Raw genomic sequence first — 27,864 nt, forward strand, 5'->3', positions numbered from 1 at the left:
ATTAAAATAGTCACTACTTCGTCCATAAATCTTCAAAAATCTAAAGAATGAAACTTGAATTGGATAAGAAATGCAAAAAGCTTTACTACTTTGGTTATGACTAAATTCACGAAATTCTGTGATTGAGGTTGTTGTTGTTGTTGTTTTGAATTAAGCACAAAGCTACACAATGGGCTGTCTGTGCTCTGCCCACACGGGTATCGAAACCCCGAGTTTAGTGTTGTAAGTCCGTAGACATACCGTTAAGCCATTGGGGAGCATTGTGATTGAGAAAAATTTTCGCGTTTACAACCTTAGTCCATGTTCTGTTTAATTTATATCAGTAAAACATAAAATTTAAGAAGAAAATAATGTTTTCAACGCTATTTGAAAACGGCAGATTATTCACTTTGTAGGTATTTTTATTGGGCGACTAATTGCGGGTATCAAACCATGATTTCTACAACGTAAATGAAATGAACATAACCTTCAATATTTTTGGGCGCATGTATCGGTATATGATAAAATTTGTTATTAAATTCAAAGTTACAGGATTGGCTATTTATTTTACTTACTGCTGTGCTATTGGGAGGTGGTATATAATAGATATTTTAAAGAAATGAACAATTAGGCATATTTATTAGTGCTAGTGACTGGTTTCATTCGTTCTTTATATTTATTAAACATTATTATGCATATAGATTATTCTTTGTTAATGTAAAAATAAGCAACTTTCTTCGAAAAATAAACTGTCTTTTCCCAGCTGTATTGGTACATTAATTAAATGAGTAATATATTTGTGTGACTTCTTTATTTTGACGTCATAGGGTCCTTCGAGTAAAATTCCTAAAGAGGCGCTAGATATGCAATAAAGACTTATCTGTCACACTTGTAGTTTATTGGGAAGACAAGAATTTATAGAAGCGTGTTAATTGAGATCAAAGTTTGTGGAAAATTCACTTTGCTATTGAGTTAAATTAATACAAGTGAGAAATAATAGTAATGCGTTAATAACTGGTTTTCTTTTGTGTTTGGTCGTATCTTGCTTTACTATTTCTTATTTTGAAGTGCGCAAAGTAAACAGAGTCAAACTGAGTAGTACAGAAGTAATATTTATTCAGTTGCACAGTCATACAGTACTGTACATATTATTGAATACTAATGCTGTAGTATACTACGATACTACTTATTGTTACATTTACTGAGAATTGTAAGAGTGTAAGTTGTACTCTTTATTAACGTTGGTGCAGTTTATGCAGAATCTGCGCATCTCTATCCAGTACAACTTACAAATACGACTGTCGTTTATTTAAATCGAGTAGTACTCGTAAGTAGTGGTAGTACTACTAGTAGTAGTAATTTCCAATAAATCGTCACTAAATAACATTGCGATTAGTGTATTAGTAGTTAACATTTATTTAATACCAATAGTAGCTTTTCATAAGTGCTTAAGGTCTTTTAGAGCTACCTTTGGTTAGTATTTACGAATATTATAATATAAGGTCTAAGCACAATTAGCTTTTGAGTTTTATGATTCATTTTAAATCTAAAGTATGCAAAGGTGAAAGTTGAATGTGAGGGTCATTTTACTTCATCAATTTATAAGATTAATCTGTTTTCTAATTTCATATTTTACCATTGGGCCTAGATTACTTTTTAATATTTCTTACTATATTCTTACTTCTAATTTCTTCTTCATAATGTACATTTATACATTGTTATTCTCTAATATGTCATGCTACTCAAACTATAAAGTGAGTAAATTATTTTGTTGGTGCTGGTGGTTTTATTTTTTTTTACTGGTGGTATTCATGGACTGTTTTGGGTCATTTGTTAATTGTGAATTCACTTATGGCTATGGAGCTCAAGAGTATACACTTGCCTTGATTAATATTACTTACACTCATCCTGTGACTGGAAAGATACACTCAGAAAAGAGTGAAATTGGAAAATTTACCAGTGGCAAAATAGAGTCAGCAAATGGAGTGGTAGTACATGTTTCAAGTAATAACCATACCAATAATAATGGTTGTAATCCTTTTGACAGTGAAATTATTCCTCATGAACCATGGATTGCCCTGATAGAACATGGATATTGTAGAGATAAAATTAAGTTAGAACATGCTGTGGAAAGTAATGCTTCAGCTGTTATAATTTACAGTAATGAGTTCCACTCGTTTGGACTTAGGTTGCATCATGAAGGTGAGTTCATATAGAGTTTGAAACCAAATTTATTTTAATGGTGTAATAATAAAGTTGGAAATCATAATTTTATTACTGATTATGAGTGTAATCTGTAGAATGTGAGATTCTGACTTTTTTTACAGTAGTTCTCAGATGTGCTCGTTGAAGGGTTTCCCTAATAGTAATACTGTACTCATATTTGTAAATTTCAGCTTATCTTTCATGTTTGTATTTTTGTATCTGCCAAGTCTATTCTGTTATCACTTTTCTTATTTCTATTTATATTTTTGTAAGTGATTTGCAATAAAAGTGGCATCTGTAATGTCAATAACTGCTAACTTAGTTGGAGGCAAAGGATCATTTGAACTGGCAGTATTTATTTTGGGTGGATATGCAAGAATATGACATGTACTGTATAGATCTAATAACTGTTATATCATTGAGATTCCAATAGCTTCCATCAATTAGCATAATATTAATAATGTAGTAGCATGGTTAGTGAGCACTATGGTAAATGTAACAAGCTATCAGATCTAGTTACAATAGAAAAACTACGTTAAATTTATTCATCCATACTTTTCAATCTCATTGTCTTCTAGTTGGAAGGCTGATAAACAACATGTAAGTGAATCCCAAACTTCAAATTCCAGTTTAGGACACAAGAACTCTAAGCAGTTTAGTTTGAAGTGTTTTTTGGAGGTGTTGAAATTAGGCAGGCTTTTTATTAAGCAACTTTCAATGGTTCTTTTTATGTAGTTATCCATTTTTTTTTAAAATAAAATTCTTATTGATTTCTAATCAATTTGATGGTCAACACTTGTGGTTTCTCGTATCTGACTTTTCACAAATTGGTATAGTATAATATGAATACCTTCTCTTTTATCTTCAGGTATTGTTATCTTTAAAGTTAAGGTTTTTTGGTATTTGAATATTTGTAAAGGTAAGGTTAAAGGTTGTGATATAGTAATTTTCTATTATTGTAGGAATGAATAAATAACGTATGGTGTGAATCGTAAGTGTATTGAACTGTTTTTGTTTACATGTTCTGGAAATTTATGATAGGGTTAAATCACCTACCCTTTTTGCTATCCTCAACATTCTCAATTAGTTCAAGTAGTTGGAATTTATAGTAGTGTGGTAGATGCTATTGTCTTCCTTTCAACTGCTAGGAACTTAAAAATAAAAATCATAGTAAACAAATGAATGTATACAAAGCACAAAGAGTGCATTCTACATCACCTTAGATTTTGTCAGTTAGTAAGAATTTCTTGTATTTCTTGTAGTTCAGTGAATCCTGTGCTAACCCTTGTTAAATCTATGACAAATAGTGTTTGAGATACTTAATAGGGCCCACCTTTTTTTCACATCTTTGTCGGTTATTTGATTTTTTTAAAATTAAATTTCATCCTTTGTAGTATGTATATACACAATTGTTTTTTTTGACTGCTATGTGTCAAAGTTTTTTTACACTTAACACCTTGTTTTCACAGGTTGAGTTAAACTTCACATCAAAATATATTACATGATAAAGTATATAGTTATTAGTAGAATACTTAGCACTGTACAGAGAATACATTTATTGTGGATTTTCATTGCATAAAAAAACCAAAACAGTATTAAAGAGTTTAAATCAATTTTCTTATAAAACATCTTTTGCATTTCAGAGCTGTATCAAACTATTAACTGAAATACCATAGAATTTCATCCAAAACAATTGCTTAATTAATTTGTGAAGTTTAAATATTTTCTGTTCTTAATAACATTGTCACTGTTATAAATTTTACAAAGAAAAATGTTCACTCAGTTAGCTGATATGAAAAAAAATTGCTAAAACAACAACAAATATAGTTTTTGTAAAAACATCAATGATGGAACAAAATGTCAAATAAAAAGAAGTACCTGATAATCTCTAATGATATAAAAAGATAAGAAAATGTGTTTATAAACAACAACCATTTAAGTTTTAAACTAATTGATTTTATGTAGAAAAACGTTTATTTTCTACTTGACAGATTGTGATAGTCTTAAAAGAAGAAATAATATTACAAAAAAATTTGAGAATTTGATCATATGATTAGTTATTAAATATTTCCATGTCTAAATTATATTTCTGAAGTAGGTAAGGATTTTATAGTCCAAGTGTTGTCTTCCATACACTGCAAGCCAGTACAATGTTTTGTATTTTTAAGCTATTAGTTCAGAGTACATATTCATGAGTACTTTTATTCTACACACTCACATGGAAATGGTGGCCGATTGATCTGAAATGTTGAATTTCATTGTCAGACAGAAATAGAATGCAGCCAATCAATACAAACTCAGTCTATGCCAGAATTCAAAAACACATTCAAAATTATATGTATAATGTGTAATTTAAATAAGTTTCTCAAATTGCTATAGCCATGTTTGAAAAAGTTATCCAAGAGTTGGACTTAAAACAGTTTCATGCTTCCAGATGTATTTTGAAGTCAACTGTGATCCAAAGTTTATGTTAAAAAAAAAAAGTTAAAATTCAAGATTGTAGAACACTAAGGTATTAGTAGTTCAAATGATTAAAACAGAACAGATGTGTTTTTTTTAATAAGGACGTACACATTTAAACACAAGGTATAAAACAACGATTTTTAAAATAATTGCCAGTAAATAGCAATAATATTTAATTTATGGTCATAGACAAAATTGCTGTTCAATAAAATGAATAATTTATATTAAATTTGTTGAATTTTTATAAGTATAGAATATTAAGAAACTAGAAAGTAAATAAATTTTAATTACTGACTAAAGGTAATAGATTCTAATCGTATTTAAGAACAGATGTTTAATTCTTAAATAACTGACTTGTTTTTATACAGAAGTAAACATCAACACAAACACATTTATCAAACTACAAATCATTTGTGGCAAAGTTTTAAAGGCATGAAATATAGCAGGCTATATACTAATTTTGATTAATCAGTTCCTTCAGGAAAATGTTTTATGTTTGTTTTTTTTAATTTTGTACAAAGCTACTTGAGGGCTATCTGTGCTAGCAATTCCTAATTTAGCAGTATAAGACTAGAGGGAAGATAGCTAATCATCATGACCCACTGCCAACTCTTGGGCTACTCTTTTACCAACGAATAGTGAGACTGTCTGCAACATTATAACGTCCCCATGGGTTAAAGGGCGAGCATGTTAGTGCGACGGAGATTCGAACCTGCGACCCTCAGATTACGAGTAGAATGCCTTAACCCACCTGGCGATGCCAGCCCATATGTTTTATTATAAATATGTCTTCTATATGTATCTCGTAAATGATTAAATGTAGAAAAATAGAGAATAAAAGCTTCTTTGCAAAAGTTCATTACAGGAAAAAAAATTCATTTTTAGCACTTTTCAAAAATTGCCGAACATCGATCCATCAGTCTTTATAACGGTCAATTTGAGAAAAACTTAAAATTAGTGTCTTTTTGTGGAGAAATGTTGCAAGAAAACATTTCCTCTGTTGACTTACTGAAATAAGTACTTTGAAGATAGGAGCGTAGACCAAAAAAAAAAAAAAAAGCATAGAGAGGAACGTGTTTGAATATATATAATATTTGTTCATTTTGTATTTGGTATTAATTTCTTTTTTCTTTTTTCTACTATGTTGGTATTATAGACATGCATGGTTTCATTGTACCATGCCAAATAAATTGATTATCTTTTCTTTGATCCTTCTTAGAGAAATAACAACTGTGAAAAAGCGCTTTGGTAACGGTTTTTACTTGCGCTCAATTAAATAACAAGGAAGGGTGTCGTCTAACGTAAAAAAATCCGTATGGTTAGCTAATGAACCTCAGTGCTCTGTTGTGCTGGACTCATCCATTACGGGGCCTGGCATGGCCTAGCGCGTTAAGGCGTGCGCTTCGTAATCTGAGGGTCGCGGGTTCGCGCCAAACATGCTCGCCCTCCCAGCCGTGGGGGGCGTTATAATGTGACGGTCAATCCCACTTTTCGTTGGTAAAAGAGTAGCCCAAGAGTTGGCGGTGGGTGGTGATGACTAGCTGCCTTCCCTCTAGTCTTACACTGCTAAATTAGGGATGGCTAGCACAGATAGCTTTCTAGTAGCTTTGTGCGAAATTCCAAACAACAATCATCCATTACGTCGAAGCCCAATCATGTCTGCCAGCAGTGCATTGCATTCAGTATCCTTTGCTTGAAAACAAATGCAATTTACCTTATTAAAATAACACATGGAATGACGAAATGTGGTTGTGAACAGCTCACTAGACAACTATATTTTATATGCGCTCTGATCCGAGGAATTGGGTTAACTGCACATTTTATATCTACTCATGACTATATTTACGAAAATTACAATTTATTCTTTCAATAGGTATCAATGATCGTATTATAGTATTATATCATGTTTTTATCAACGCTGCAAACTTCGAATAGTTGTAAGCAGGGGCGTAGGTTTTTTACACCCGATGGGGGGATGATTTTTGCAACCACTTATGTGGACTGTTCAATTTGCAAATTGGTAATCTCTGATTACTTGAACCTGAAAGCTGTAAACACGCAATCACAGAGTAATCTTGTTGCCACGATACTTGGATGTATACGTAGGCCTACTGACTGATACTTACGAAGTTACGAACTATAACTTAGATCGAAAAGCTTAGAAGTACGCCTATATTTAAGATGTACATTTCGGCTACTGGAAAAGCCTACATTTAGGCCTAATTATGTAATTCGATTAGTAAGAACACGAGAATCACAAGAACAAACGCACAATTTGTAGGCCTGTGATGCAATAAAACAATTCAGCAGACCAAACTGTAGGGGGGAATGATTGTATGCACCATACCCCCCGCCTAAAAGGAAGGGGGATGTATATCCCCCATCAGAATCTACGCCTCTGGTTGTAAGGAATGGGCTTCAGAAAATCATGGTGGTATGTAACTTTTGCATCAGTCTGAAAATGTTCTACCAGGTTAGAAACTATTTTGTGATTTTATATTCGGCGCTTTTTTCTTTTTCTTTTTTGCCTCGTTCACTGAAACATTGCTTTAACATATCAAAGGGGTACAGAAGGTGGTTTCAGCGTCCCCTCCCTCTTAGATGATAAAATGAATGTAGCTGTCGAGTAGAAAAATATCAGAAACAGTGTAAATTGTGTATTATTCATAAGGAATAGCTGATCAAGTTGTATTGATAGGAATAAGATATTTTTAGGAAACGTTAAAGTATGATAAAAATGAAAACTGGCTGAACCTATTTTTAAGCATTTTATGTAAAAAAACAAACAAGAAAATGTAAATGAAGTGAATGTGTTTACACTTTACGTTATTCTTAAACATCTTGAACAATATTACGTATACCTGAAGTTTTTAATAGTATTGTATGACATCGTGACGTATTTAGTTGTGTTATTAATTACGATACCAAAAATTAACATCTAGACATGAAATTGACAAAGATCGATCAAGAGTAAGAAGGAACTTAGTTTTATGAGTTGCAGTAAATAATTGCCTAAAGTATTTCATGGTCTTCAAAAGATTATTGCTTGGAGCTCTAGTCTTTGAAGGGTTATAATAATGCTAAATGAGATAAGGATTACTGAGAAAATTATAAATTTGTAGATTTAATTCGTAATACTCACTGGTATGTGCAGTACACATGGTTTATGTAGATGTTCGTAACAAGATTTTCTGATTTTTATAGTAACCGTTTCGGTTTATCTTTCACAGCCCAGAATGTTATACAAGAGGTCTTATGCAGAACGTGATTTTACTAAATATGCGAGAAAACGGTTATTCAAGAAAATTAAATTTATATAACCGTGTATAACCATGTTCCCTATTATACTTTATTCTAACAAAAGAACTGGAGCACGGCATGGACAGGTGGTTAAAGCACTCGACTCGTAATCCGAGGATCGCGGATTCGAATCCGCGTCAAACCAAACATGCTCGCCATTTCAGCCGTGAGTGTGTTATAATTTGACGGCCGATCCCACTATTCATTGGTAAAAGCATAGCCCAAGAGGTGGCGATGGGTGGTGATGACTATCTGCCTTCCCTCTAGTCTTACACTGCTAGATTAGGGACGGCTAGCGCAGATAGCCCTCGTGTAGCTTTGCGCGAAATTCCAAAAACACACTCACAGAAATAAGAAAATATAGTACATATATTGAAGATGTCCTTTGTTTGCGAGTATGCATATATGTTCGTAAAATTATATCGTGTATAGATAGACATGCGAGTTGGACGTTTCTCGTATGCGAGTGTATCTGTATATACGGTATTAGAAATAACTATGGCAACACGAAGTAAAAAGGGAATAAAATGAAAATATAAGATTCCCTATTTGTGTTAAAATTAATAACACCAGGGTGAGATTGTCAGATAGCAGTAACGCAATAGTTACTGACAACTCAAAGAATACGCAATTTTAACCATCTGGTCGTTTCAACCATTTGTGTTAAACACGTATAGATATGTGCAGCTGTTGTGTATTTTCGCTCGTATCTCTTCACCACTACCAAAATATCGTTTTATTTTAGTGACTGCTAAGTTTCCTTCAAACACGCACTTACCGAGAATCACTTTAGGGACATACAAAATATCATGACTTACCCGTGAAGAGAGAAGAGGTCCGTAATGCTACATTTATATATATATATATATATATACACTAGCCACTTCTTTTGCCGCGCAGTGAAGCCATATTGGCTTGGCTGAATTACTGATTGCGTGTGTTTTGTCTACTGAGATTTGTAGTTGTCATCACAGTCATCTTGTCATAAGAACCTCGTAGAGATTATTTGTTCTATTTTCCGCCAACTGCTTGTCGTTTGTGAATTTCAGTTTTTGAATGATTAGTGTAAGTCACTCATAATAATGTTTCTAAGAGATGTGCGTGAGTTGTCCTGTATCTATGAAAAAATTTTGCTCAGCTTTACACCAACCTCTTCCACACTTTACAAGCACTTTTAATGTGAGCTCTGGGTACTTTAAAGTTAATGGATTTTTAAAGTGTCTTACTACTAAACGATGCGGGTTATGCCAGGATTCCATGCGAGCGCTCGTGTGTGTATGGGTATTTGTAAAATCGATAATAACGTCTTACATCATATTTTAAAGGGCTAAGCACGTGCAATTAAATTCGATGGATTGAATAAGACTCAAAACGCAGGTCTTGTTAATTATACGTCTCTAATTATTTCTGCCCTAATCGTTCTCTGCTGGGTACGAGTTAGAGGTTGACTTGAGTCATGTTGTTGTGTCCTTGGGCAAGACAATGTCCACTTTGCTCCAGTCTACCCAGCTGCATGATAGATAACAGCTGTTAGTAGTGGAAAAGACTGACATTTCCTCCAGCGGTCACCATTCTCATCCACTCAAATAATACTATAAACTGAATTCGATGGCTAGAACCTATTTAAAAACGCATGTTTTGTATGTCTCTGTAATACAAATATGTATACCAATAATTTCTAATATAACGAAACCAAGTATGTATGAATTACATTTAGTTGCTAGGATGTGATTAAAATTGTAACTCGTTACTCGTACGTTTCTGTAATTATCACTAACCTGTATAATAAAAAATATTATTAATTAATATTATAATATATATTAAAAAACTAAGTATGTATATTTGGCGGCTAGGATCTGATTACAAAATTTTGCTCATGTTATGTTTTTGTAATTGTTACACGAAAAGAATAATAGACTAAAATATTGTTTTTTTTACCATACTAAAGCAAAACCAGTAATTCTCTATGTCAGCAAATGACAGTAACAGTTTGGTACTTTCCACATCATTTGCAAAATATGTGAGACACGTACCAGTTGTAATGTAAAGACTAGTGTGTATTGTTGTAGTGGTTACATGTTTGATATACAGCTGTTATTGCATGAGATTCTGGATAAAAGATTGCGAAGAACCTAAAACGAAAACAGATGTTGTATTCGGTTTTTCTGTGACGCATCTCTGTGTTTGAATATAAAGCGTCAGAACAATGAAATGTTTTTTCTGCTGTGGTGTCTCGATTTTCTTAGAACCCTGAATTTTTCATTTGAAATTATTACAACTCCATTGACTATAATCTTTCTGCACTGTTTAACAGTGATGCCATCTTTCAAAGCAAATTCTTTTTTTTATACATTTTTGTTCAAGCAGGTTAGTGGCCTATTTCTTTTGCATTATTGAAATGGGAGTGGGCAGTTATGGTACATCAACTTCTTTTCTAATAAGTAACCAAAAATTATTTTTCTATGACAAGGTATTATGAAAAAAATTTTACCATATACGATACAAAAAAGGTTACACCTTTGTTGTTGTTTTTTGTAGTTTTAATTTGGTTGTAGCTTATACAAGTAAAAACAAACTAATGTAAATAATCGATTGCTCCGTAAGATTTACAACATACGTTAGGATTTTATTTTGTTTAGACGTGCATTTTCAGGCATGTACGCGTAAAAATGTCTAGGTTAGATCGACCTTGAAACAAGTGTACAAGATCATAGAATACATGCATCACTGCTGTATGAAGTACCACAATCACATTCCTAAATTGAAAAAAAAAAAAAAATCAGAAGCTGTATTTTAATTTACTGCCAGACTGGTTTAATTTTTTTCAAAGTATAGTATCGGTTAGACGTTTGGTGATTTGAATAGGAGACATCGACAGCGCCACTACAGGGAAATTCAAAAAAACATAGAAATGGGGTCCTTTGTTTTAAATATATTTTTCTGTACTTTCTGCCCCAACAGTAAATTAAGAAATACAAATAAATCTGTACGAAAATTAAGCGTTAAACTTTGTTTTGTGAAATTAGAAAAGTCCCGAAATGATAGTTTAATAAAAAAAAAAGGGTCAGTAATTAGTTAAATCTTGATATTGTAGAGAAATTTGAAGTAGGCCTATTATATTTTTTGCAGGTGCAGGCGACATTGACTAGATTTTAGTATGATCTGTGTTGCAGTTTTTGGTGAGACGGAAAATATATATTTGTCCTCACCATGAAACAGCCTAATGTTTATAAATAAAAAGCAATGATTTGTGTCACTCCAGTTTGGCTTAAGTTAGTTTGAAAGGCCAAACTTGAATGCGCGAATACTGAATATAAATTTTGATAATAGAAGGTATACATTAATTATCGTGTTTTACGTTATAAATTAAACCAATGTATATAGGAAAGAAATAATTATGTATGTGGTTCATTATTAGTTACTGCTTTTATTTAGCTTGACATGTGATTTACCTATATTTACAGTGTTTGACCTGGTTGCAGTATTTATAAGTGAAGAAGAAGGCAAGAAAATTGCAGCTTTAGTTGACAATGGTACTCGGGTTGACATACATATCAGTGTGGGAAAACCTAGCACCTTCAGATATGCTAATATCAACCGTACCTCGGTACTCTTTGTTTCAATCTCCTTTATCATCTTGATGATCATATCTTTGGCTTGGCTTGTTTTTTATTATGTCCAGCGATTCCGTTACATTCATGCTAAAGATATCTTAGCTGTAAGTTCTGTTTGCTTCATACTTTAATCAAGTTATAAATATCATAATGTTGTACTTGCAAATATTTTTAGTGTTAATAATTTGAATAGTTACTTTTTACAAAATATGAACTTACTCTAAGTTGTAACAACAGTAAATTAATTATAATTCATGAGGGGAGGCGTCTAACTTAACTATTCACCAAGAGTTGTTATTATGTGTTATTGATTTGAAATCAATTGCGCAAAGGAATAGTAATTGTCCATACTTGTGGATCTATATAATGAATAAAATGTGTACATGTATAATGTGAAATTTTGATTTGCAGATTCTAATATATTTACTGTGTTCTTGATTAGTAGAATCAAAAATGCATACTTACCATTCTAGTATGTTAATATAGGTTGGAATTTTTTCATATTTCTGAAAAGGAATTCTCTGAAAGAACATAATCAGTCTTCTAAATGTATTGAAAAATGTTGGTTGTTTTATTTTTAATTAACTCGTTATTAAAGTTCTTAATTTAGTTATGAAATACCTCAGAGAAAATGTAATGTTTTTCTAGTGTATACATTTTGTGTATATAATGGATGTAGTTTACATATTTAAAGATACTACCTTGTATGAATGAAGTACATTTTTGTACCTTATTTTTTTTATACATATGCAGGTTTGCAAACAGTATAGTTTGCACAAAATGTTTATATATTCTTCCAATTTTAACTCACAAAATAAAAATGGTATATCTGTTACTGTTTTACAGAGACAGCTCTATACAGCAGCCAAGAAGGCTCTAGACAAAATCCCTGTGAAGACCTTGAAATTAAGTGATGCAGTAAGTTTTAAATAGTGAGATACTGTGCATTATTCTTTTCAAGTCTTTAAAAAATATTACATGAAACTTGTGAAATAATAGTAACATAATCTAGGCCATGTATTGCAATTTATTTTTTCAATTGAAAAATATATTTTACTGTGTAGTACAGTTGATTAATATTCATAATGATATATTGATGGCAAGAACTGTAGGTTTATGCTGTACATAGGTGAAAATCATTATGTGATATGTAAGGTCTTTATATAATGCTCTAACATTTTTGAGAAGATTTTGAATGCTCTAATTTTATTTAAAATTTATTCATTTCTTTAAGTGTTGCTTAGAACAACAAAATTGCATAATTTTACATGAAAGTGATGAATAAACTGAACTAGAAACTTTGAGTGAATAAAGATTGAAGCTTCTTTTGTGTTCATAATTGAACATATTTTTTACTACTTTCTAACAGTACAAAGCTAGTAGATTGTAGATACTTACTGTAATTATAGACAGGTGATCACCTTCTTTTGAACCTTATTTTTTTGGTTGGAAAAAGCAGCTTTTAAGCTGTTTGTATAATGTAAGTATTCATAATACCTAATATTTTATACCATTTCTAGCAAAGTTATTAAAATTAGAAAACATTTTTAATTTCCCTTCTGCATCCAGCTAAAGTTAATTTGATTTAACATTTTGAAATTTAGAAAACAGATTAGGGAACAGTTTCTTAATATATTCTTCTTCACGTGTCAAATCTGCAGCAGACATCGACGACCATGGCATGCCAGACTTCTCTGTTGTCAATCCTCCTTATCAACTCGATGTTGCTCATTGAGTTCTTTGTGACATAGTTATTGAGGCTGTCGATATATTTAGTTCTTTGACACCCTCTGCTTTTTCTCCCTTCTATTTTTCCACATAGCATCTGTTTCTCTATCCCATTCTTCCTACAGATGTGTCCTAGAAATTCCATTTGTCTCTTTCTATAGTTTTCATGAGGGACCTTTTGTATCCTTCCAGTTCCATGACTTCCACATTTGTTTTTCTTTCAGTCCATGATATTTTTAGCATCCTTCTAAGGAACCACATTTCAGCAGCTTCTAATCTATTCTCTGTATCTTTGTTCAGCGTCCAGCTCTCACAGCCGTATAAGAGAACAGACCATACATATGATTTCGAAGTGTTAATTTTAGTGACATTTGTTATGTTCCTGTTTGTGAATATGGTCTTCATTTTATTGAAAGTATTCTTGGACATTGCAATTCTTTTCTTTATTTCTGTGTCACTCTTTGCATTTGATGTTGTAGTATATCCAAGATATTTGAAGCTTTTGACTTGTTTTATTCTCACGTCCTTGCCGGTTATGCTACATGTGGGTGTAATTGATTGTTTTGAGATAACCATGCACTCTGTTTTCTTTGCATTTAACTGCAAGCCTTTTTCTTCACTCTCATCTACTGTTGTTGTGAGGAGAGTCTGTAGATTTCGTTCAGAGTCCGCAATGAGGACTGTCATCAGCGTAGCGCAAGTTGTTGATATTGCATCTGCCTACTTTGACTCCCTGATGTTCATTGATGTTTCGTAGGATTATTTCGCTGTATAAGTTAAAAAGATCTTGTGAAAATACACATCCCTGCCACACCCCTCTTTCAATTGATCTATATTCACTCAATTCATTTTCAATTTGATAGCTGCCATTTGCTGCCAGTAAAGGTTTCTAAGGATTCTTAGATCTTTAGCATCGATGTTCAGGTCTGACAACATGTTGAATAAGTCACCATGTCTCACTTTGTCAAAGGCTTTAGAATAATCGATAAAACATAGATATAAATCCTTTTGTACTTCCAGTGGTCTTTCCATGAGCATGTTTAGAGCAAAAATTGCATTTCTAGTGCCTTTATCGGCTATAAATCCAAACTTAGTATCAGAAATCTCTGGTCTTATCTTATTCCTCATTCTAGACATGAGCACTCTTAAAAGAACCTTGGTAAGATGACTCATTAGACTAATTATCCTGTGCTGTTCACAGTCAGTTGTTCCGGGCTTCTTCGGCAATGCAATAAAGACTGATTTTTTAAAGTCTTCCAGTATTTCACCCGTGTCATAAATAGTGTTCAGTAGTTTTGTCACTTCCTGGATTCCCACTTCTTTTAGGGCTAATAAAAGTTCAATGAGTACTTAATATTTGGGTAGTGGGTCAGAGCATACTCTGACAAAGGAACAGTAAGGCGCTCCTTCCCTCCGCTAGCCTATGGGAGGTCCTTGGGCAAGACCGAGTACCCATTTAGCTCCCTGTCAGGGTTATGATGAAGTCATGGAAGGCAGGTGGTGGATGAGTGCGAGGCAACTGACATAGTGTCATTAATGGCGCAACACTCAATCTGGCCAGGCAGATGACTCCAATCTAAGGAACAATGGCTGGGCAGAACGGTCCTGTATGGACACTGCTCCTATAGCAAGTAATTGCAACCTACTATAGGTACCATTTTGCAAAGAAAAACCTATGGCAACCAAACTTAATATATTATTACAGAATAAACAAGTTTCAAAGGTGTCGATGAATTGAGTAATGTGAAGATACAGTAACTGGTTTGATAAATTCTTTGTGAAAACATGTATAATGTTGAGTTTGAAACTAAATTATATGAGACAGGTGTTTTTCCATGTGTTCCACTGGTTGGTCACTTGTGAAATATGAGTTTGGTACACTGTGACTGACCCTTGACACCTCTTGAAAGTTCTGTATTTTTTACACTTTGTGTATTATGTGGTGGCAAATGTGTTAAATATTATCTCAAAGAATTTTTAGAAGAAACCACTTACTGTAGTTCAGTGAATTTTAATGCTTCAGGTTTTGTAACTTGACTGTTATTGTAATCTAATGCAGCTATCCTAATGTTATACACAGAATTTCCTTACAGGCCTGATTAATTATTTTGCAACTTTTCTTTGTCATTCTTCATAGCAGTATTTTGAAGTAAGACAATGTTGATTCAGAATATTGAAATTTTTCATTTCCTGATACAACAGACTAAGGGAAAATATTTCTGATGTCCTGAATATAAGTATTATTGTACTGAATATCTTGTTTACTGATTTTAAAATCTCTGAGAATGCTGCTAATAAGTTCTAAATATACTTTTAGGAAGCTGAAGGAGAGCTTGAGTGCTGTGCTGTTTGTATTGAGATGTTTAAATTAGGAGAAGTTGTGAGATCTCTTCCCTGCATGTAAGTTAAACATATGGTATATATGTCTTGGGTAACAGTTTGGGTTTTTGTCTTACTATTTTGAGTGCATGATCAATTATTAAAAATGAAGCATTTTCTAAATTTTGTATACATGGTTCTCATGGGACGTGGTAACTGGAAATTGTCAGTGAATTTTATTTTTCCATTCCTTGCTCAGAAAACCATAAGGAAGCTCATCTTACACCATCTTAAAATGATAAAACTCTGTACATTTCATGAAATTTAGTGATGTTATAGATGGCAAAAAATAATTATTTTATTGATGCCAGAAGTTTGTAAAGAAGTTTAATTCTAGTGTATTAAGTACATCATTATTTTTATTTTATTCATAAACATTGTTTCATCATTTTACTGTTAATTCTTGTGCAGTATAAAGACAGCCTTAATATATTAATTACATAAGTACAGCTAGATTTCCACCTGGTCTGTGTGTGTAATGGCTCTGGACAAGGTTCATATTATCTTCCTAAAACTAGATCACAGAGGATCATTTAACTATGGCATAAAAGCCATTAACAAATTACTGTTTAGAGATAGGCTGTTCCTGTTGACTGTTACTTTGATAATAAACATTCTAATGCATGAACAAAACAGTCCCCATATTAGTAGTTAGAAGGAACACATAATACCCTGAGTATGTTGTGTCATTGACATATTTGTGTAGGAAAAATTTCCAAATGAAAATGAACAGTTCCATTGTTTTCGTAAAGCTTGGCAGTTTAGATGGAACAACTCCTACATCTGAGCTATAATTTTAGTTCATTTGTGTACTTATATTTATTCAGTTGTTTATCAAAAATAAATGATAATCATATGGAATAATTTATCAGTAATTTTTTTTTAAATATGTCATTAAACAAAATAAGCAATATTAAGCATTGCTTATAGCACACAATGGCATGATGCACAGTACTACTTTGGCAGGGGTTGGTGACAGGAAATATTTGAAAGACAAATAAAATAAGTCCAATGACAATTAGGGATAAACCCATATAAAGCAAAATGTGGATAGCAAGGTATAATATCAGTAGTCTGGAGATAGGTTTTGGAAAAAATTGAATGAAGAAATAGATACATACAACATCATTAACAGTAACTTATAATATGGCATATGTTATCATTTCTAAGAATGCAGCACTATTTATTATATGTTAATGTTTAAAGAAATTGTTGAAATTGTGCCTGTGAATAATTGCATACATCTAATTTACTTAATAATTTAATGTGTTAGATATCCGATTAAGATGCTATAGAACATTACTTTTGCCAAGTAACAAATAAGGAGATATGGACAGGAAGGAATAAAGGTTGAAGGTAAAATTGAGTAGGAGAATTGTATGAATAATGTGATATTGTACTGAAATTGGTTTTCAGTCCTTGATATGCTCTTGTGATTGTAACATCAATTGTTATGGAGACTTTGTGGTGCTAAGTTGGTCAAGTATGGATAATGTAGTAGTGTTTACCATTGTGTCCAGGTTCAATGACCATACTAGAAAAAAATGTCAATACTTTTAGTAAAAAGTTATACTTAACAGCAGTTATCATTTACTATGATAAGCAGTTTTATATAAAAATAAAATGAAAAACAAGGCTCTTGAGTGGTATTATACTGTACTTTAATATGAGTGTGCATGTTACGTATAACAATTTCATATTTTAGTAAGATGGTAATTTATATTTAGATGTTAAATAAATGTCAATGTGTATCTAATTTATGATACTTGCAGTGAGATTGCTACAGTCAGTCTTTTTTTTTTTTCACATGAGTATATTTTAATGTACAATCAATAGCACAATTTACAGTAATGATTTTTACAAATAATGATCTATGTACAAAATATGCATAAAAATTGAATCTTCTATTGGGTCTGGGATTTCCTTTATCTTATGGAGGATGCAGAATGAGCCAGTTAATTTGTCTGAGTGTAATAGAGTTGCACCAACACAAAACCCATTGGCATCAACAGCTAATGGGATAGGCTTATCAAAGTCAAGTGCCATCAATATGGGTAAAAGCACAACAAAGATTTGACCTTTTCTAAAGCAGATAAATGTGTTTCCAGACCACTTCAGCTTTTGACTTTTTTTCAATAGGTTTGTTAATGGTACAATGATGTTAGCAAAATTTTTACAAAACCATCTGTAATAACAAGTCATTCCCAAAACTCTCATTGAACCTTTCTTTGTTGTAGGAGTTTGGTAATTCACAGTGCAATTAATTTTGGCTTAACAAATGTCATTTGCAAATGCATCATGAACAGCAATGTTGGTTGTATTAGGAAGGTATAGAAATATGCATTTGTATTCAGTCAATAAACTAGCAAGTTGGTTTTAACCTTCAGGAGGCAAATGATAAAATTTTAAATGAAGATTGGCTTGAATCTCAGAATTACTTAGTTTGATGTTGCTTTCAACTCCAGTATTTTGACATTTGTGGGTGTCTGAGTGAGAGTGACTGTTGTCAGTATCAGAAGAACAATCAGTGGTTAAAATATATTTTTAAATGTATCTAGAACATGATAAGGCTTCAACATATTGAAGTGATACAAGTGTTTTTTACAACATAGTCTGTACCAGTAAATATTTGAACAACCTCATGATACTAAGCTTTGAGTGGATATTCTATAGTGGATAACAGTACCAAAACTATATTACCAGGAAGGAACTTGCACTCCTAAACGTCTTCCATTTTAACTTGCGGTGACTTCAAATTTCCCTAAACCAATTTACAAGCTCATAAGAGTCTAGACCAAAACTTGGAAAAATAATCAAACAAGTGCATTTCCTTTGGGTCATCTTCCAACAATTGTTCCTTCAGCAGCTTCAAAGAAACGTGCACTGAATGGCCACACACTAAGTCACAAGGGCTAAACTTTAATGATTCCTGAACTGATTCATGAACAGCAAATAATGATAAACTAACTACTTTCATCCCAGTTGTTTGTATTATTGAGACTAAGCCTCCATCATATTTTTTGAGGTAGAATGGAACTTTTCGAGCACCTTGTGATTCTGGATGATACACACAAGATTTAATCATTTTAGCATTGAGCTGATAAACAACTTGTTGAAACAACCATTACATAAGACTTTGTCTGGTCAGACTGAATTTTTTGAGCAAGCCAACAAAAGTAAAGAATTATTATTAATTAATAATTAATTAATTAGAACCTTGAAAATATTTTGGGTTGAAATGTTTCTCAAAGGGGTAACTTCAGAAAATGTGGATGTGCACGTGATAATAGTAAACAAATGCTGGTTCCTTGATTGTGAGTTTAGATAAAGGTTCAATTTATCAATTGCATGACTGAAAGGTTATTTGAAAGCTGAGATAGGTTAAAGGAGCAACAGAAATCTTCTGGTTAGGTTTTCCAACCAACTGATAAAACTGGGAAACTTCTTGCATAATGTTTGGCTAAATAAAATGTCCCATAATTTTGTCACATTTATTATTCACACCTAAATGACCTCCCATGGGGAATTAATGAGCAACTATCAATATTTAAGAATGATATGCTTTGAGAACAATGATTTGGTAAACTACAGCCCAATCTTCTGAAGCTGGTACATTTGGTTGCCTCCATTTTTTCATAAGCACACCATTTTTGAAAACAATCATTTGGAACTTTCTCCAGTTCAACTTTCAGGAGTACACATTTAAATAGTGAAGAGATTTATGGATTATTGCTTGGTGATCAGTTTACTTTTAGCAAACTGAATTTCAAGTGGACTATACTCCTCATGTTGATTATTGTCACTCACTAAGGAAATGCCAGTAGGACAATCATTCACAAGATCTCTGGCAGATCCAAAAAATGCAAGAGGAAAACACATCAGGATTTTCCTCAACAACTTCATCCTTAAAAGAAACTGTGATTGGCTGGCTAATCATTTTAGGTTTAGCAACAACTTCTCTCCCTATCCAACTTTAGTGCATTGAACAGATACAGAATTTTGTTGTGATGGAAGGAATTTCTTTACATGAAATGGTTTTATATGTTAAAGTATAATCATTACAAAGAGCAGCTGCTTCTTGTGGTGTTTCAAGTTTCTTTTCATTCAAGTAAGGTTTGAGATCCTCACATATGCAATGTTTAAATTCTCCAATGAGACATAATTGTTGCTAACATACATAGAATTTCATTACTGATCAAAATAAATGTATTTTTATAGGCAAATTCTATGTAATTTTAATTATCTTGCTTGCAGTAATCTTAACTGTTAGTGATAAACCTCTAGTGCTAACATGTATGGTTTGAGAATGGATACTTTAACCTAATCATAATTTGTACCATCTTCTAGACAGAGAGAGAGCAGCAGCAAATGTTTCTTGTGCTTTATTATTAAAACACTTTGTAATAATAATAACCATTTTTTGGTAGGTCATTCCTCTCTAAATGTTAGAAATATTTATCAACTTTATTTTCATTGAATGGTGGTACTTTAACATTAAGTTCAAAGTTGTAATTTTTTCCATGCTTAATTGGATTTTAGTCTAATTTCCATTTCTTTCAGCTTAATTTCATTTTGGTTTCAAGATGTTTACTTTCTCTTTTGGCTTCAGCATGAGCTTTTTCAAGCTTCATTGGTTTGAGTTTCAGTTGAATGTGTAGCTTATTTTTTGCTAAATTCTGATTGGTCATTGGGGACACTAGAATATTCCCTTAATACTTCCTCAGCCAAGAAATCTTTAACTAATATTTCAATACTACATTTCTAAAAAAAGGTTATTTCTTCTCATTGATTTTTTTACTTCTAAAATTTTGGCACTGATTCCATTAAGGATTTGAGTTTTAATATAGATCAAATTTTGTCTTCAATTTAGATCTTAGAATTGAGCCCCCAAGTTTATTTTGTAGTGTTTTTTTTTTTTTTGAATGGCCTTAAATAGAATTAAACTGTAATTTAAATATAGAAGTTAAATAAATGTTTTTAATTCATGATACTTGCAAACAAGATTGATACAGTTTTTTGTTTTTTTTTCCTTTTTAATACAAATAACAGTTAATACAAATAATGCCAATGTGCAAAAGTTTTACAAACAAACAAAATCAAATTTTCTATCTGGTATGGAACTTCCTTTATCTTAATGAGAATTCATGATGAGGAATTAATTTTGAGTTGATATAGATGCAGTTAATTTAACAGGAGTTAGCTGGCTCTGTGCTCTTTGCTGATCACATCAGTTACAGGTTGAGTTATCCACAACTGAAGTTATGTAATACTTTTGTAATAATACCAGTGTCCAATGTGAATTTACTGAAGTTAAATGGTTTGTAATGTTTGAAATCTAAAATTCTTGAATATCTGAAATTCTAAACAAAAAACGTTTCTCAATATTTAAATTATGCAGTTATGTAACAATACATCAGTGTTTGTGTACACACATACTGTTGATTATTACATTGGAGAATTTTTTACAGTTTTAGTGGATAGGTGGGAGTTTTACAATAGGGATTTAACAGTGTAAGTTATGTACAGTTCCAAATAGAAATTTAACTTAAACATTGATATTAATTCAGATATGTGTTATAGTAAATACTTGATGCCTCTCTCTTTATAGAATTAAAACTGTAACTTGAACAACAGTATTAAAACAAATATGATAGTAAATCTGTCACTTGCCTACAATGACATTTGTGTCTATGCCAGTTAATTGTACATAGTGATGACATTGAATTATAATGCAACTGTAAACATAAATATCACAGGTATGGTTTCTGTGTAAAATGTCTTTGTGTGTAATTAGAATTTGCCACTTAGTTATTTGTTAGTGTGATCTGGCAGTCTTGTAAACAAACCATATGTGCTTAACCTTGAAATTTTCTTCATGGTCATTTGATAAGCATGTGATTACAATAAATAAGTTGTCAATACTTTAAATAAAATTGTACTTTATACACACAATTTTAAATCATATACAAAAATAATGTTCTGCTATGGATTAATGGATGCTTTAACATATTGTTTTATAGCTATCAGAAACATGAGTTCACTGTTGTGTGTGGTTAGTACCTTTTGTGCATGTATACGTATCAGATAATATTGCTTTAATAAATTTGATACATGAGAAACGTACTAGTTGTAGAATGTTTTATTTTACAACATTAAACAGATTTTTTTAGTGTGTTAGAAGTCAAAATGTAATTGTCTCAAGCATAATATCTATTATGTTTATGCTGAAATAATATTTGTTATTTAAAATAAAAAGTGTGATTTGTATTTATTATCATAAACAAATGGATAAACTGCATTTGTTGTGCATGTTTTGAAAATTATCAATAACACAAGAACTGCATGAACCAATCATGTTGAAGCTTTGCAAGATGACATTTAACCAAATGATGATCCTCAGCACACAGATTGTCTTGTTTTTATTTTAAAATAGGTTAATTGGTTTGCAGTGTATCAGATCATAGTTCAATGAAACATTACAAGCATAAATCGAATGGTCTGGGTACTTCATTCTTCCCAAGATGTTGAAACCATGTTTATAAATGTTTTGGGGATGTTTGATTTTTTTTTTTTTTTTTTATAAGATTTTTTTTTTTTTTTTTTTTTTTTTTTGTAGGCATACATTTCACAAGTCATGTGTGGATCCTTGGCTTCTTGATCAGAGATCTTGCCCAATGTGCAAGATGGATATTTTGAAATACTATGGGCTTGGGGTAAGTTTTAATAGTTAGCAAAACCTTTGATAAAATTGTATATTTCAAAGAATATGAATATTAATGCATTTTATGTTACCCTCAATCAGAGGTATCTAACTTTAAGGGATTGGACACAAAGTTTGGGATTTATACAATTTTAGTAAAATTTACAGAGATTTAGCATACAATGGAACATAATAATGACATTTACAGTTTGTTAAATGGACAAAAATTGACCAGTTTATGCCTGGTCACATCAGCAGAAACCTCATAATTAATGAAGGTATTTCTTAGTGTGTAACCATTATGTTTAATACATTAGCCTTCTTTGTTGCCCATCAACCTGTTTGTTTTTCATTCAAAATCTCAATAGGTTTTCAGCAAATAATTTCAAGTCCAGCTGACCATGATTGGAATTTTGTTCTTCATTATGTCACCATTAATCACCGTTGTTTCCGTGATTGCCTGAATGTGCAAGATCTCTTACTTCCAAGCTGTGCAACTGTTGTGGATGTGTTCATGGTGGAATTTTTTACTTGTTTAAGCAGATCCATCTTTCAAGCTCAAATATTCTGTGGCAGCACTCAAAAATAGGTTTGTTGCTGACAAAGACTGTACTGATAGTAATTTGTAGTCTTCTGCTACATCAGAAGATCAAGATCTCCAACCTCAAACAGACAATTAAGAAAGATGACACAATTTGATTCAAACAAGAGGAAATTCCCAGTAGTCATGGAACTTGAAATTATTTTAGGCAAGATAGAGTAAATTAATCTACGAGACCTTTTATTTTCCTTTTTACTGGTTACATTTGTTTAGAAGTCTATTTAAAAAAGTGACAGGAAACTATACACAAAATCAAAACTATTCTGTATAAAACTGGCAATATACGATAGAAATATAAAATTTCTTTTTCAAGGAACACACTATATGTTGCTTCTGAACATGCTGCATATTGGTGCCTCTGGATAAGAAATTAAAATGTACAGTGGCTATATGATTGTGTACACATCTGTTTTTCTTCTGGGGAAAAGTTGTTTTCTTCCTTCCAAATGATTCGTATCTTCTTTCTGCTTGAACAAAGGCTTTGTCGTAATGATTCCTAACCACAGATTTGCACTAATTTTTATTTATTTTTTTACAGGCATTGATAGGATGTGAATGCACATCCCTGTCTTCAATCTTGGGAGTCTTTTCAGATTTTTCTATTCAGAACCTACCTAGTTTGACCTCATAGTATGGATATGTCACACACACATAACAATGTGCATAATATGGTTCTGTGAGCCATCCCCTTCTTGATGGGCTTTTATATAGCAGAAAAAGTGTCTTAAATTAGGATCTATTTATGCCTGTGTTCAATGGGCAATCTAAAGAGGAAATACTGCAGGAAAAAACATGGAATTGAACTTGTGTAATTCACAAAATTAGGAGAAATTAAGTGTTACTGACTAACACTTGGTTTTTAAGTATATTGTTTTTTGTGTGTTAACAATGAAAAAAACAAACCTACCCCCAAACTGAAATTATTTTAAACACAATTGGATTCAATTAATGTACACAACGTTTTTTGCATCATCAGAAACATAGTAAAAAAGATTTGACCTACTGAGTTCAAAACTAATTTTGATCTGCAGTGGGTCGAGATGAGCTACAAGTGAAAATTTTGTATTTTAAAAAAATGAAGAAAAACTCAGTCATTCTGTGAACTGCTATGCCTTGGCTAAAAGAAATAATTTGTGTGATTGTTACTGGTAAGGTGATGTAGCTACTTTAAAATCATGTCTCTTAACTTCTGAAATAAGTAACTACTATAAGGATAAAGTATTTGAATGAAGCAGATCTCTATTTTCCAATGGTGTGTACAACATCTCCAAGTAACAGTTATCCAAGTATTTTGTTTTTTACACTGCCATCCAGAAAGATTACTTTTTTGTGAAGAAGAGATTCTGTGTTAATACTACTGTAGCCCTTGAAAAACCATTAAAACTGCTTTATTTCTTGGAAACCTTTACATTTAACACTATTTTAATGTTCTTGGAAAACCCTAGAGTATGATGGAACATTAGAAATAATATTGTAGCACTTGTGAAAATAAAAGTACTAATAATGTGTAGCTTGTGGGAAACCATAATTATTACATGCTGCAAGTCTCCAAACTACATACTCTGTGAATGCATTTATGCAAAAACATTAAAAGAAAAAGTTTACTGCTTCAAAAGTGTGCTCAGTAAAGAAAACACGATTTTGGAACTTGCATTGAGGGCTGATTTGAAACTTTTAACTACATTTGTTTTATTAAAACTATTTTGTAGAACCAAAATATAACTTTCAACCCATGTTTCTTTTGTGATGCATGTTTACAAAATGTCCTAAAACAGTAATTTACAGATTATGGGGATGTTAGCTAAGAGAGTTATTTAGAAACTGTTCAAATATACTTAAATGCATGAATCTATGTTTGTGCTGATAATTGCTAAATCTAAATTTTATTCTTCTGTTGAAAATATTGTTTTTATCTCCAGCCAATAGTGATAACATATTAGTATGTTCATTTTTTAAGAATTTTAAAAATATCTTGTACGTTGTTGATTTGAAATGTAAAAGTGTTTGCCAACATACTAATATTTATTAGAGCAAATAAAAAGTCACTTAATGATATTGTTCCAAAAGATCACAGATAGTCAAGAATGTGTGGTTAACAATGATGACATGGAGTTCCCCAACATGCATCATGGAGAAGATTTAGAAATTATTCATGTTCCAGAACGAAGAGAAGTTAGGTCTGCTAGTCACTCAGCAAGCTCAAATATAGCAGACTGCTCTTTGTTTATTCCTATACAAAGTTCTATACAACCTTTAGGACAAAGCTGTAGCACTTCATCCCCAGATCTTCCAAGCCCCAGCATTTGGGGTTTCAAGAGTGAGGAAGAGCTATTTTTATGTCCTGAGCTTAAGGCTGGATCTTGGGAGCAGAGTGATAGTAGTAATAGTAGTCAAGATCCTTTAGTGGTGACACAGGACAAAGAAGTGAGAGAAAATCCAGAATTTAATTAATAATTTTGTTTTTATTGCCATTTGATAATGGTAGTGTGTGAAAAGAGGCAACATTATTGGCTTGTTTTAAGACTGGTGCCAATATGAAAGGTTGTCAGTAAAGTGTTAAAAAATTGTGATAGATAATGAGAATGGAGAAAACATTAACATAATGATAAATGTGTGGATGATGTCATGATTGGTTTAGATACTCTTGTCTTGTCAGTCTTTCTCGTAACATGGATGAAACGTAAAGAACCAAAAAAATATTCACTCAAACTATGCAATTACATGTGCTGTAGTTCACTGTTTTCATGCTTATTATAAGACATTTGTTGTTGGTTTACTTATCTAAGTTTTGGATCGACTGACAAGTCATAGATTTATCATTCAGTTGTTAATGTGTATGTCTGCTTTTCTTCATTTCATATTATTTTTGTGGTGCATTACTGTTAATGAAATTGTATACTAGAAATCATTGTTTTAAAATAGAAAAACTTAAATTCCTGTTAGTTGAAGAGGATAGGATTGTAATGTGTAGTGCATATCAGTACTTTAATTGTAACATTTCATCTTAAAATAAAAATTTAGATTTTGCACAGAAAATAGCTAAAGATACAAAATATGTATATTAGTTTAGTGCATGGAAATTGATATTCATATTTATAAAAAAACAAAACCTATACTACTCAGATACACATATCATTGCTCTTTTCTGAAAAAAAAAATTGTATGTAGTTTACCTAGTATTAACGGAAATGTTTATGCAATAAATACTTAAATGATGTTAATTGGGAAAAAAACAGTATGTTTGAATATGCAAGTGCTAAGGAGCTTGTGCTATCATAGTGAGATATGCAAAATCTGTGTTGGAAAGTATGTGGTTAGTTAGCAGATTGATAGTTTTAAAGTTTTATGAATAGAAAATGTTCATTTGTGACTAAGATAATTAAATATAACAAGTTGATGTAAATATTTTTAGATTAATTTACATAACGAGGAAAGAAAACTAATTATGTAATTCTTTTTAATACTCAACAATTCTTTAGGACAACATATTAATCCCTTGGTTTTTTCCTTAGTTCCATGAAAACTATGCTACTAAATTTAATATAAGTAGAACATATTAAATATTACTTGAAATACTTATTTTGTGAACTCGGTGTAAAAACTATGTGATTAGATGCAAGAGGTGTTAACTTGAAGTATATTAGTAGGAAATGTATATGCAGATTTTAACTAAATCAGATTATAAATTAAAATTTAACATTAAAAACCTTTGTCCATGTCTTTTATGAAATGCATGTTTTATTTGGTTGAAAAGAAGCTCCTTCAAATGTTGACTGCTTCAACTTGAAGTAAAAGGACTTTTAACAGTATATGGTATCAAGGTTTGGTTGACTTGGAAAGTTGAACTTGTTCAGATTGATAATATTCACTCTACTACTATGATTAAAAGTTTAAGTCAAATTAATTACTTTCAAGCACTTGAAAATATATTATCCATCTTTTCAGTATGGCCAAGGTCATTGTATTGAATTTGATAAAAAATCTTAAACATTTGGAGGAAGTTCCATTTTTTGTTTTGTGATCTAGTATTAGTTGATAACTGTGTGTAAAGCATTCCAATTATATACACACAATGACATAATTGTAAGTACTTTCATTGAAACCTGCATTTGCTATTGAACTAATTTTGTTTATTTAATATGTGGAATATTCATTTGATAAACTGAGTAGTCACTTTGTAAGGTATGATAACTGCAGAAATTAAAATGTATAGAATTATCATGAGATATTCTGTTGTTATCTTATTGACCAGGTTTTACACCTGAAGGTTTGACCATTTTCAGAATGTCTGCAACTTCAATTTTTTTTTACTTGAAAGGATTCATTTTTGTCAGAATTTGTTTGGAGGACAAAGCATGATTTCTTTGTACATTTCTTAGTAATAAAAATCAAATATTGCGTAATGTAGCTGAAGATTTTTTTTTGTAATAACATGTATGTATGAAGATTTTATAAAAATTTCAGTTCATAAATTCTGACTTGAATTATAATGAAATTATTTGCATCTATTTCATAGATATTGGAAAAACATAAGTAATAGGGTAGAGCTATGACATAACAGCAGAATGTGGTCATTTACAAGATGTGCCCACTAGTAATACAAGCAATTTCTATTAATGCTTCAGATTCTCATAAACCAAAAATATTTGAACTACTTGCCATAGACTAGAGCATTGTTAATGTGTGTCGTATGTTTTTAGCTAATTTTTGAAAGAAATGCAAGATTTCCGGGGTTGTGGCTTTTTATAAAAAAAATCATCTTTTACCTTGTTTGGTATATAATTTTGTTGCTTTTGAAAGCAAGCTTATAAAGAATATTGTGTAAACTATTGTATTGTGATATTATTGTGTAACAAATTTAAATAAATATGAAAGTTATTTTTAACAAAGTTTCT

At 31.6% G+C, this 27,864-nt stretch overlaps 1 protein-coding gene across 1 annotated transcript; it reads left to right on the forward strand.

The window, feature by feature from the left end:
- The first annotated feature begins 841 nt into the window (after nucleotides 1–841).
- On the forward strand, nucleotides 842–27,858 carry LOC143237188 (RING finger protein 150-like). The gene is made up of 6 exons (XM_076476168.1): nucleotides 842–2,181; nucleotides 11,412–11,665; nucleotides 12,408–12,479; nucleotides 15,607–15,689; nucleotides 22,285–22,381; nucleotides 25,037–27,858. Exons 1-6 carry the CDS (start codon nucleotides 1,680–1,682, stop codon nucleotides 25,418–25,420), a joined length of 1,392 nt encoding a protein of 463 aa, XP_076332283.1. The 5' UTR covers nucleotides 842–1,679; the 3' UTR covers nucleotides 25,421–27,858.
- Nucleotides 27,859–27,864: the final 6 nt, after the last annotated feature.

Source organism: Tachypleus tridentatus, chromosome 13 (assembly GCF_004210375.1).
Source record: "Tachypleus tridentatus isolate NWPU-2018 chromosome 13, ASM421037v1, whole genome shotgun sequence".
NCBI classification, from domain to species: Eukaryota; Metazoa; Arthropoda; class Merostomata; order Xiphosura; family Limulidae; genus Tachypleus; species Tachypleus tridentatus.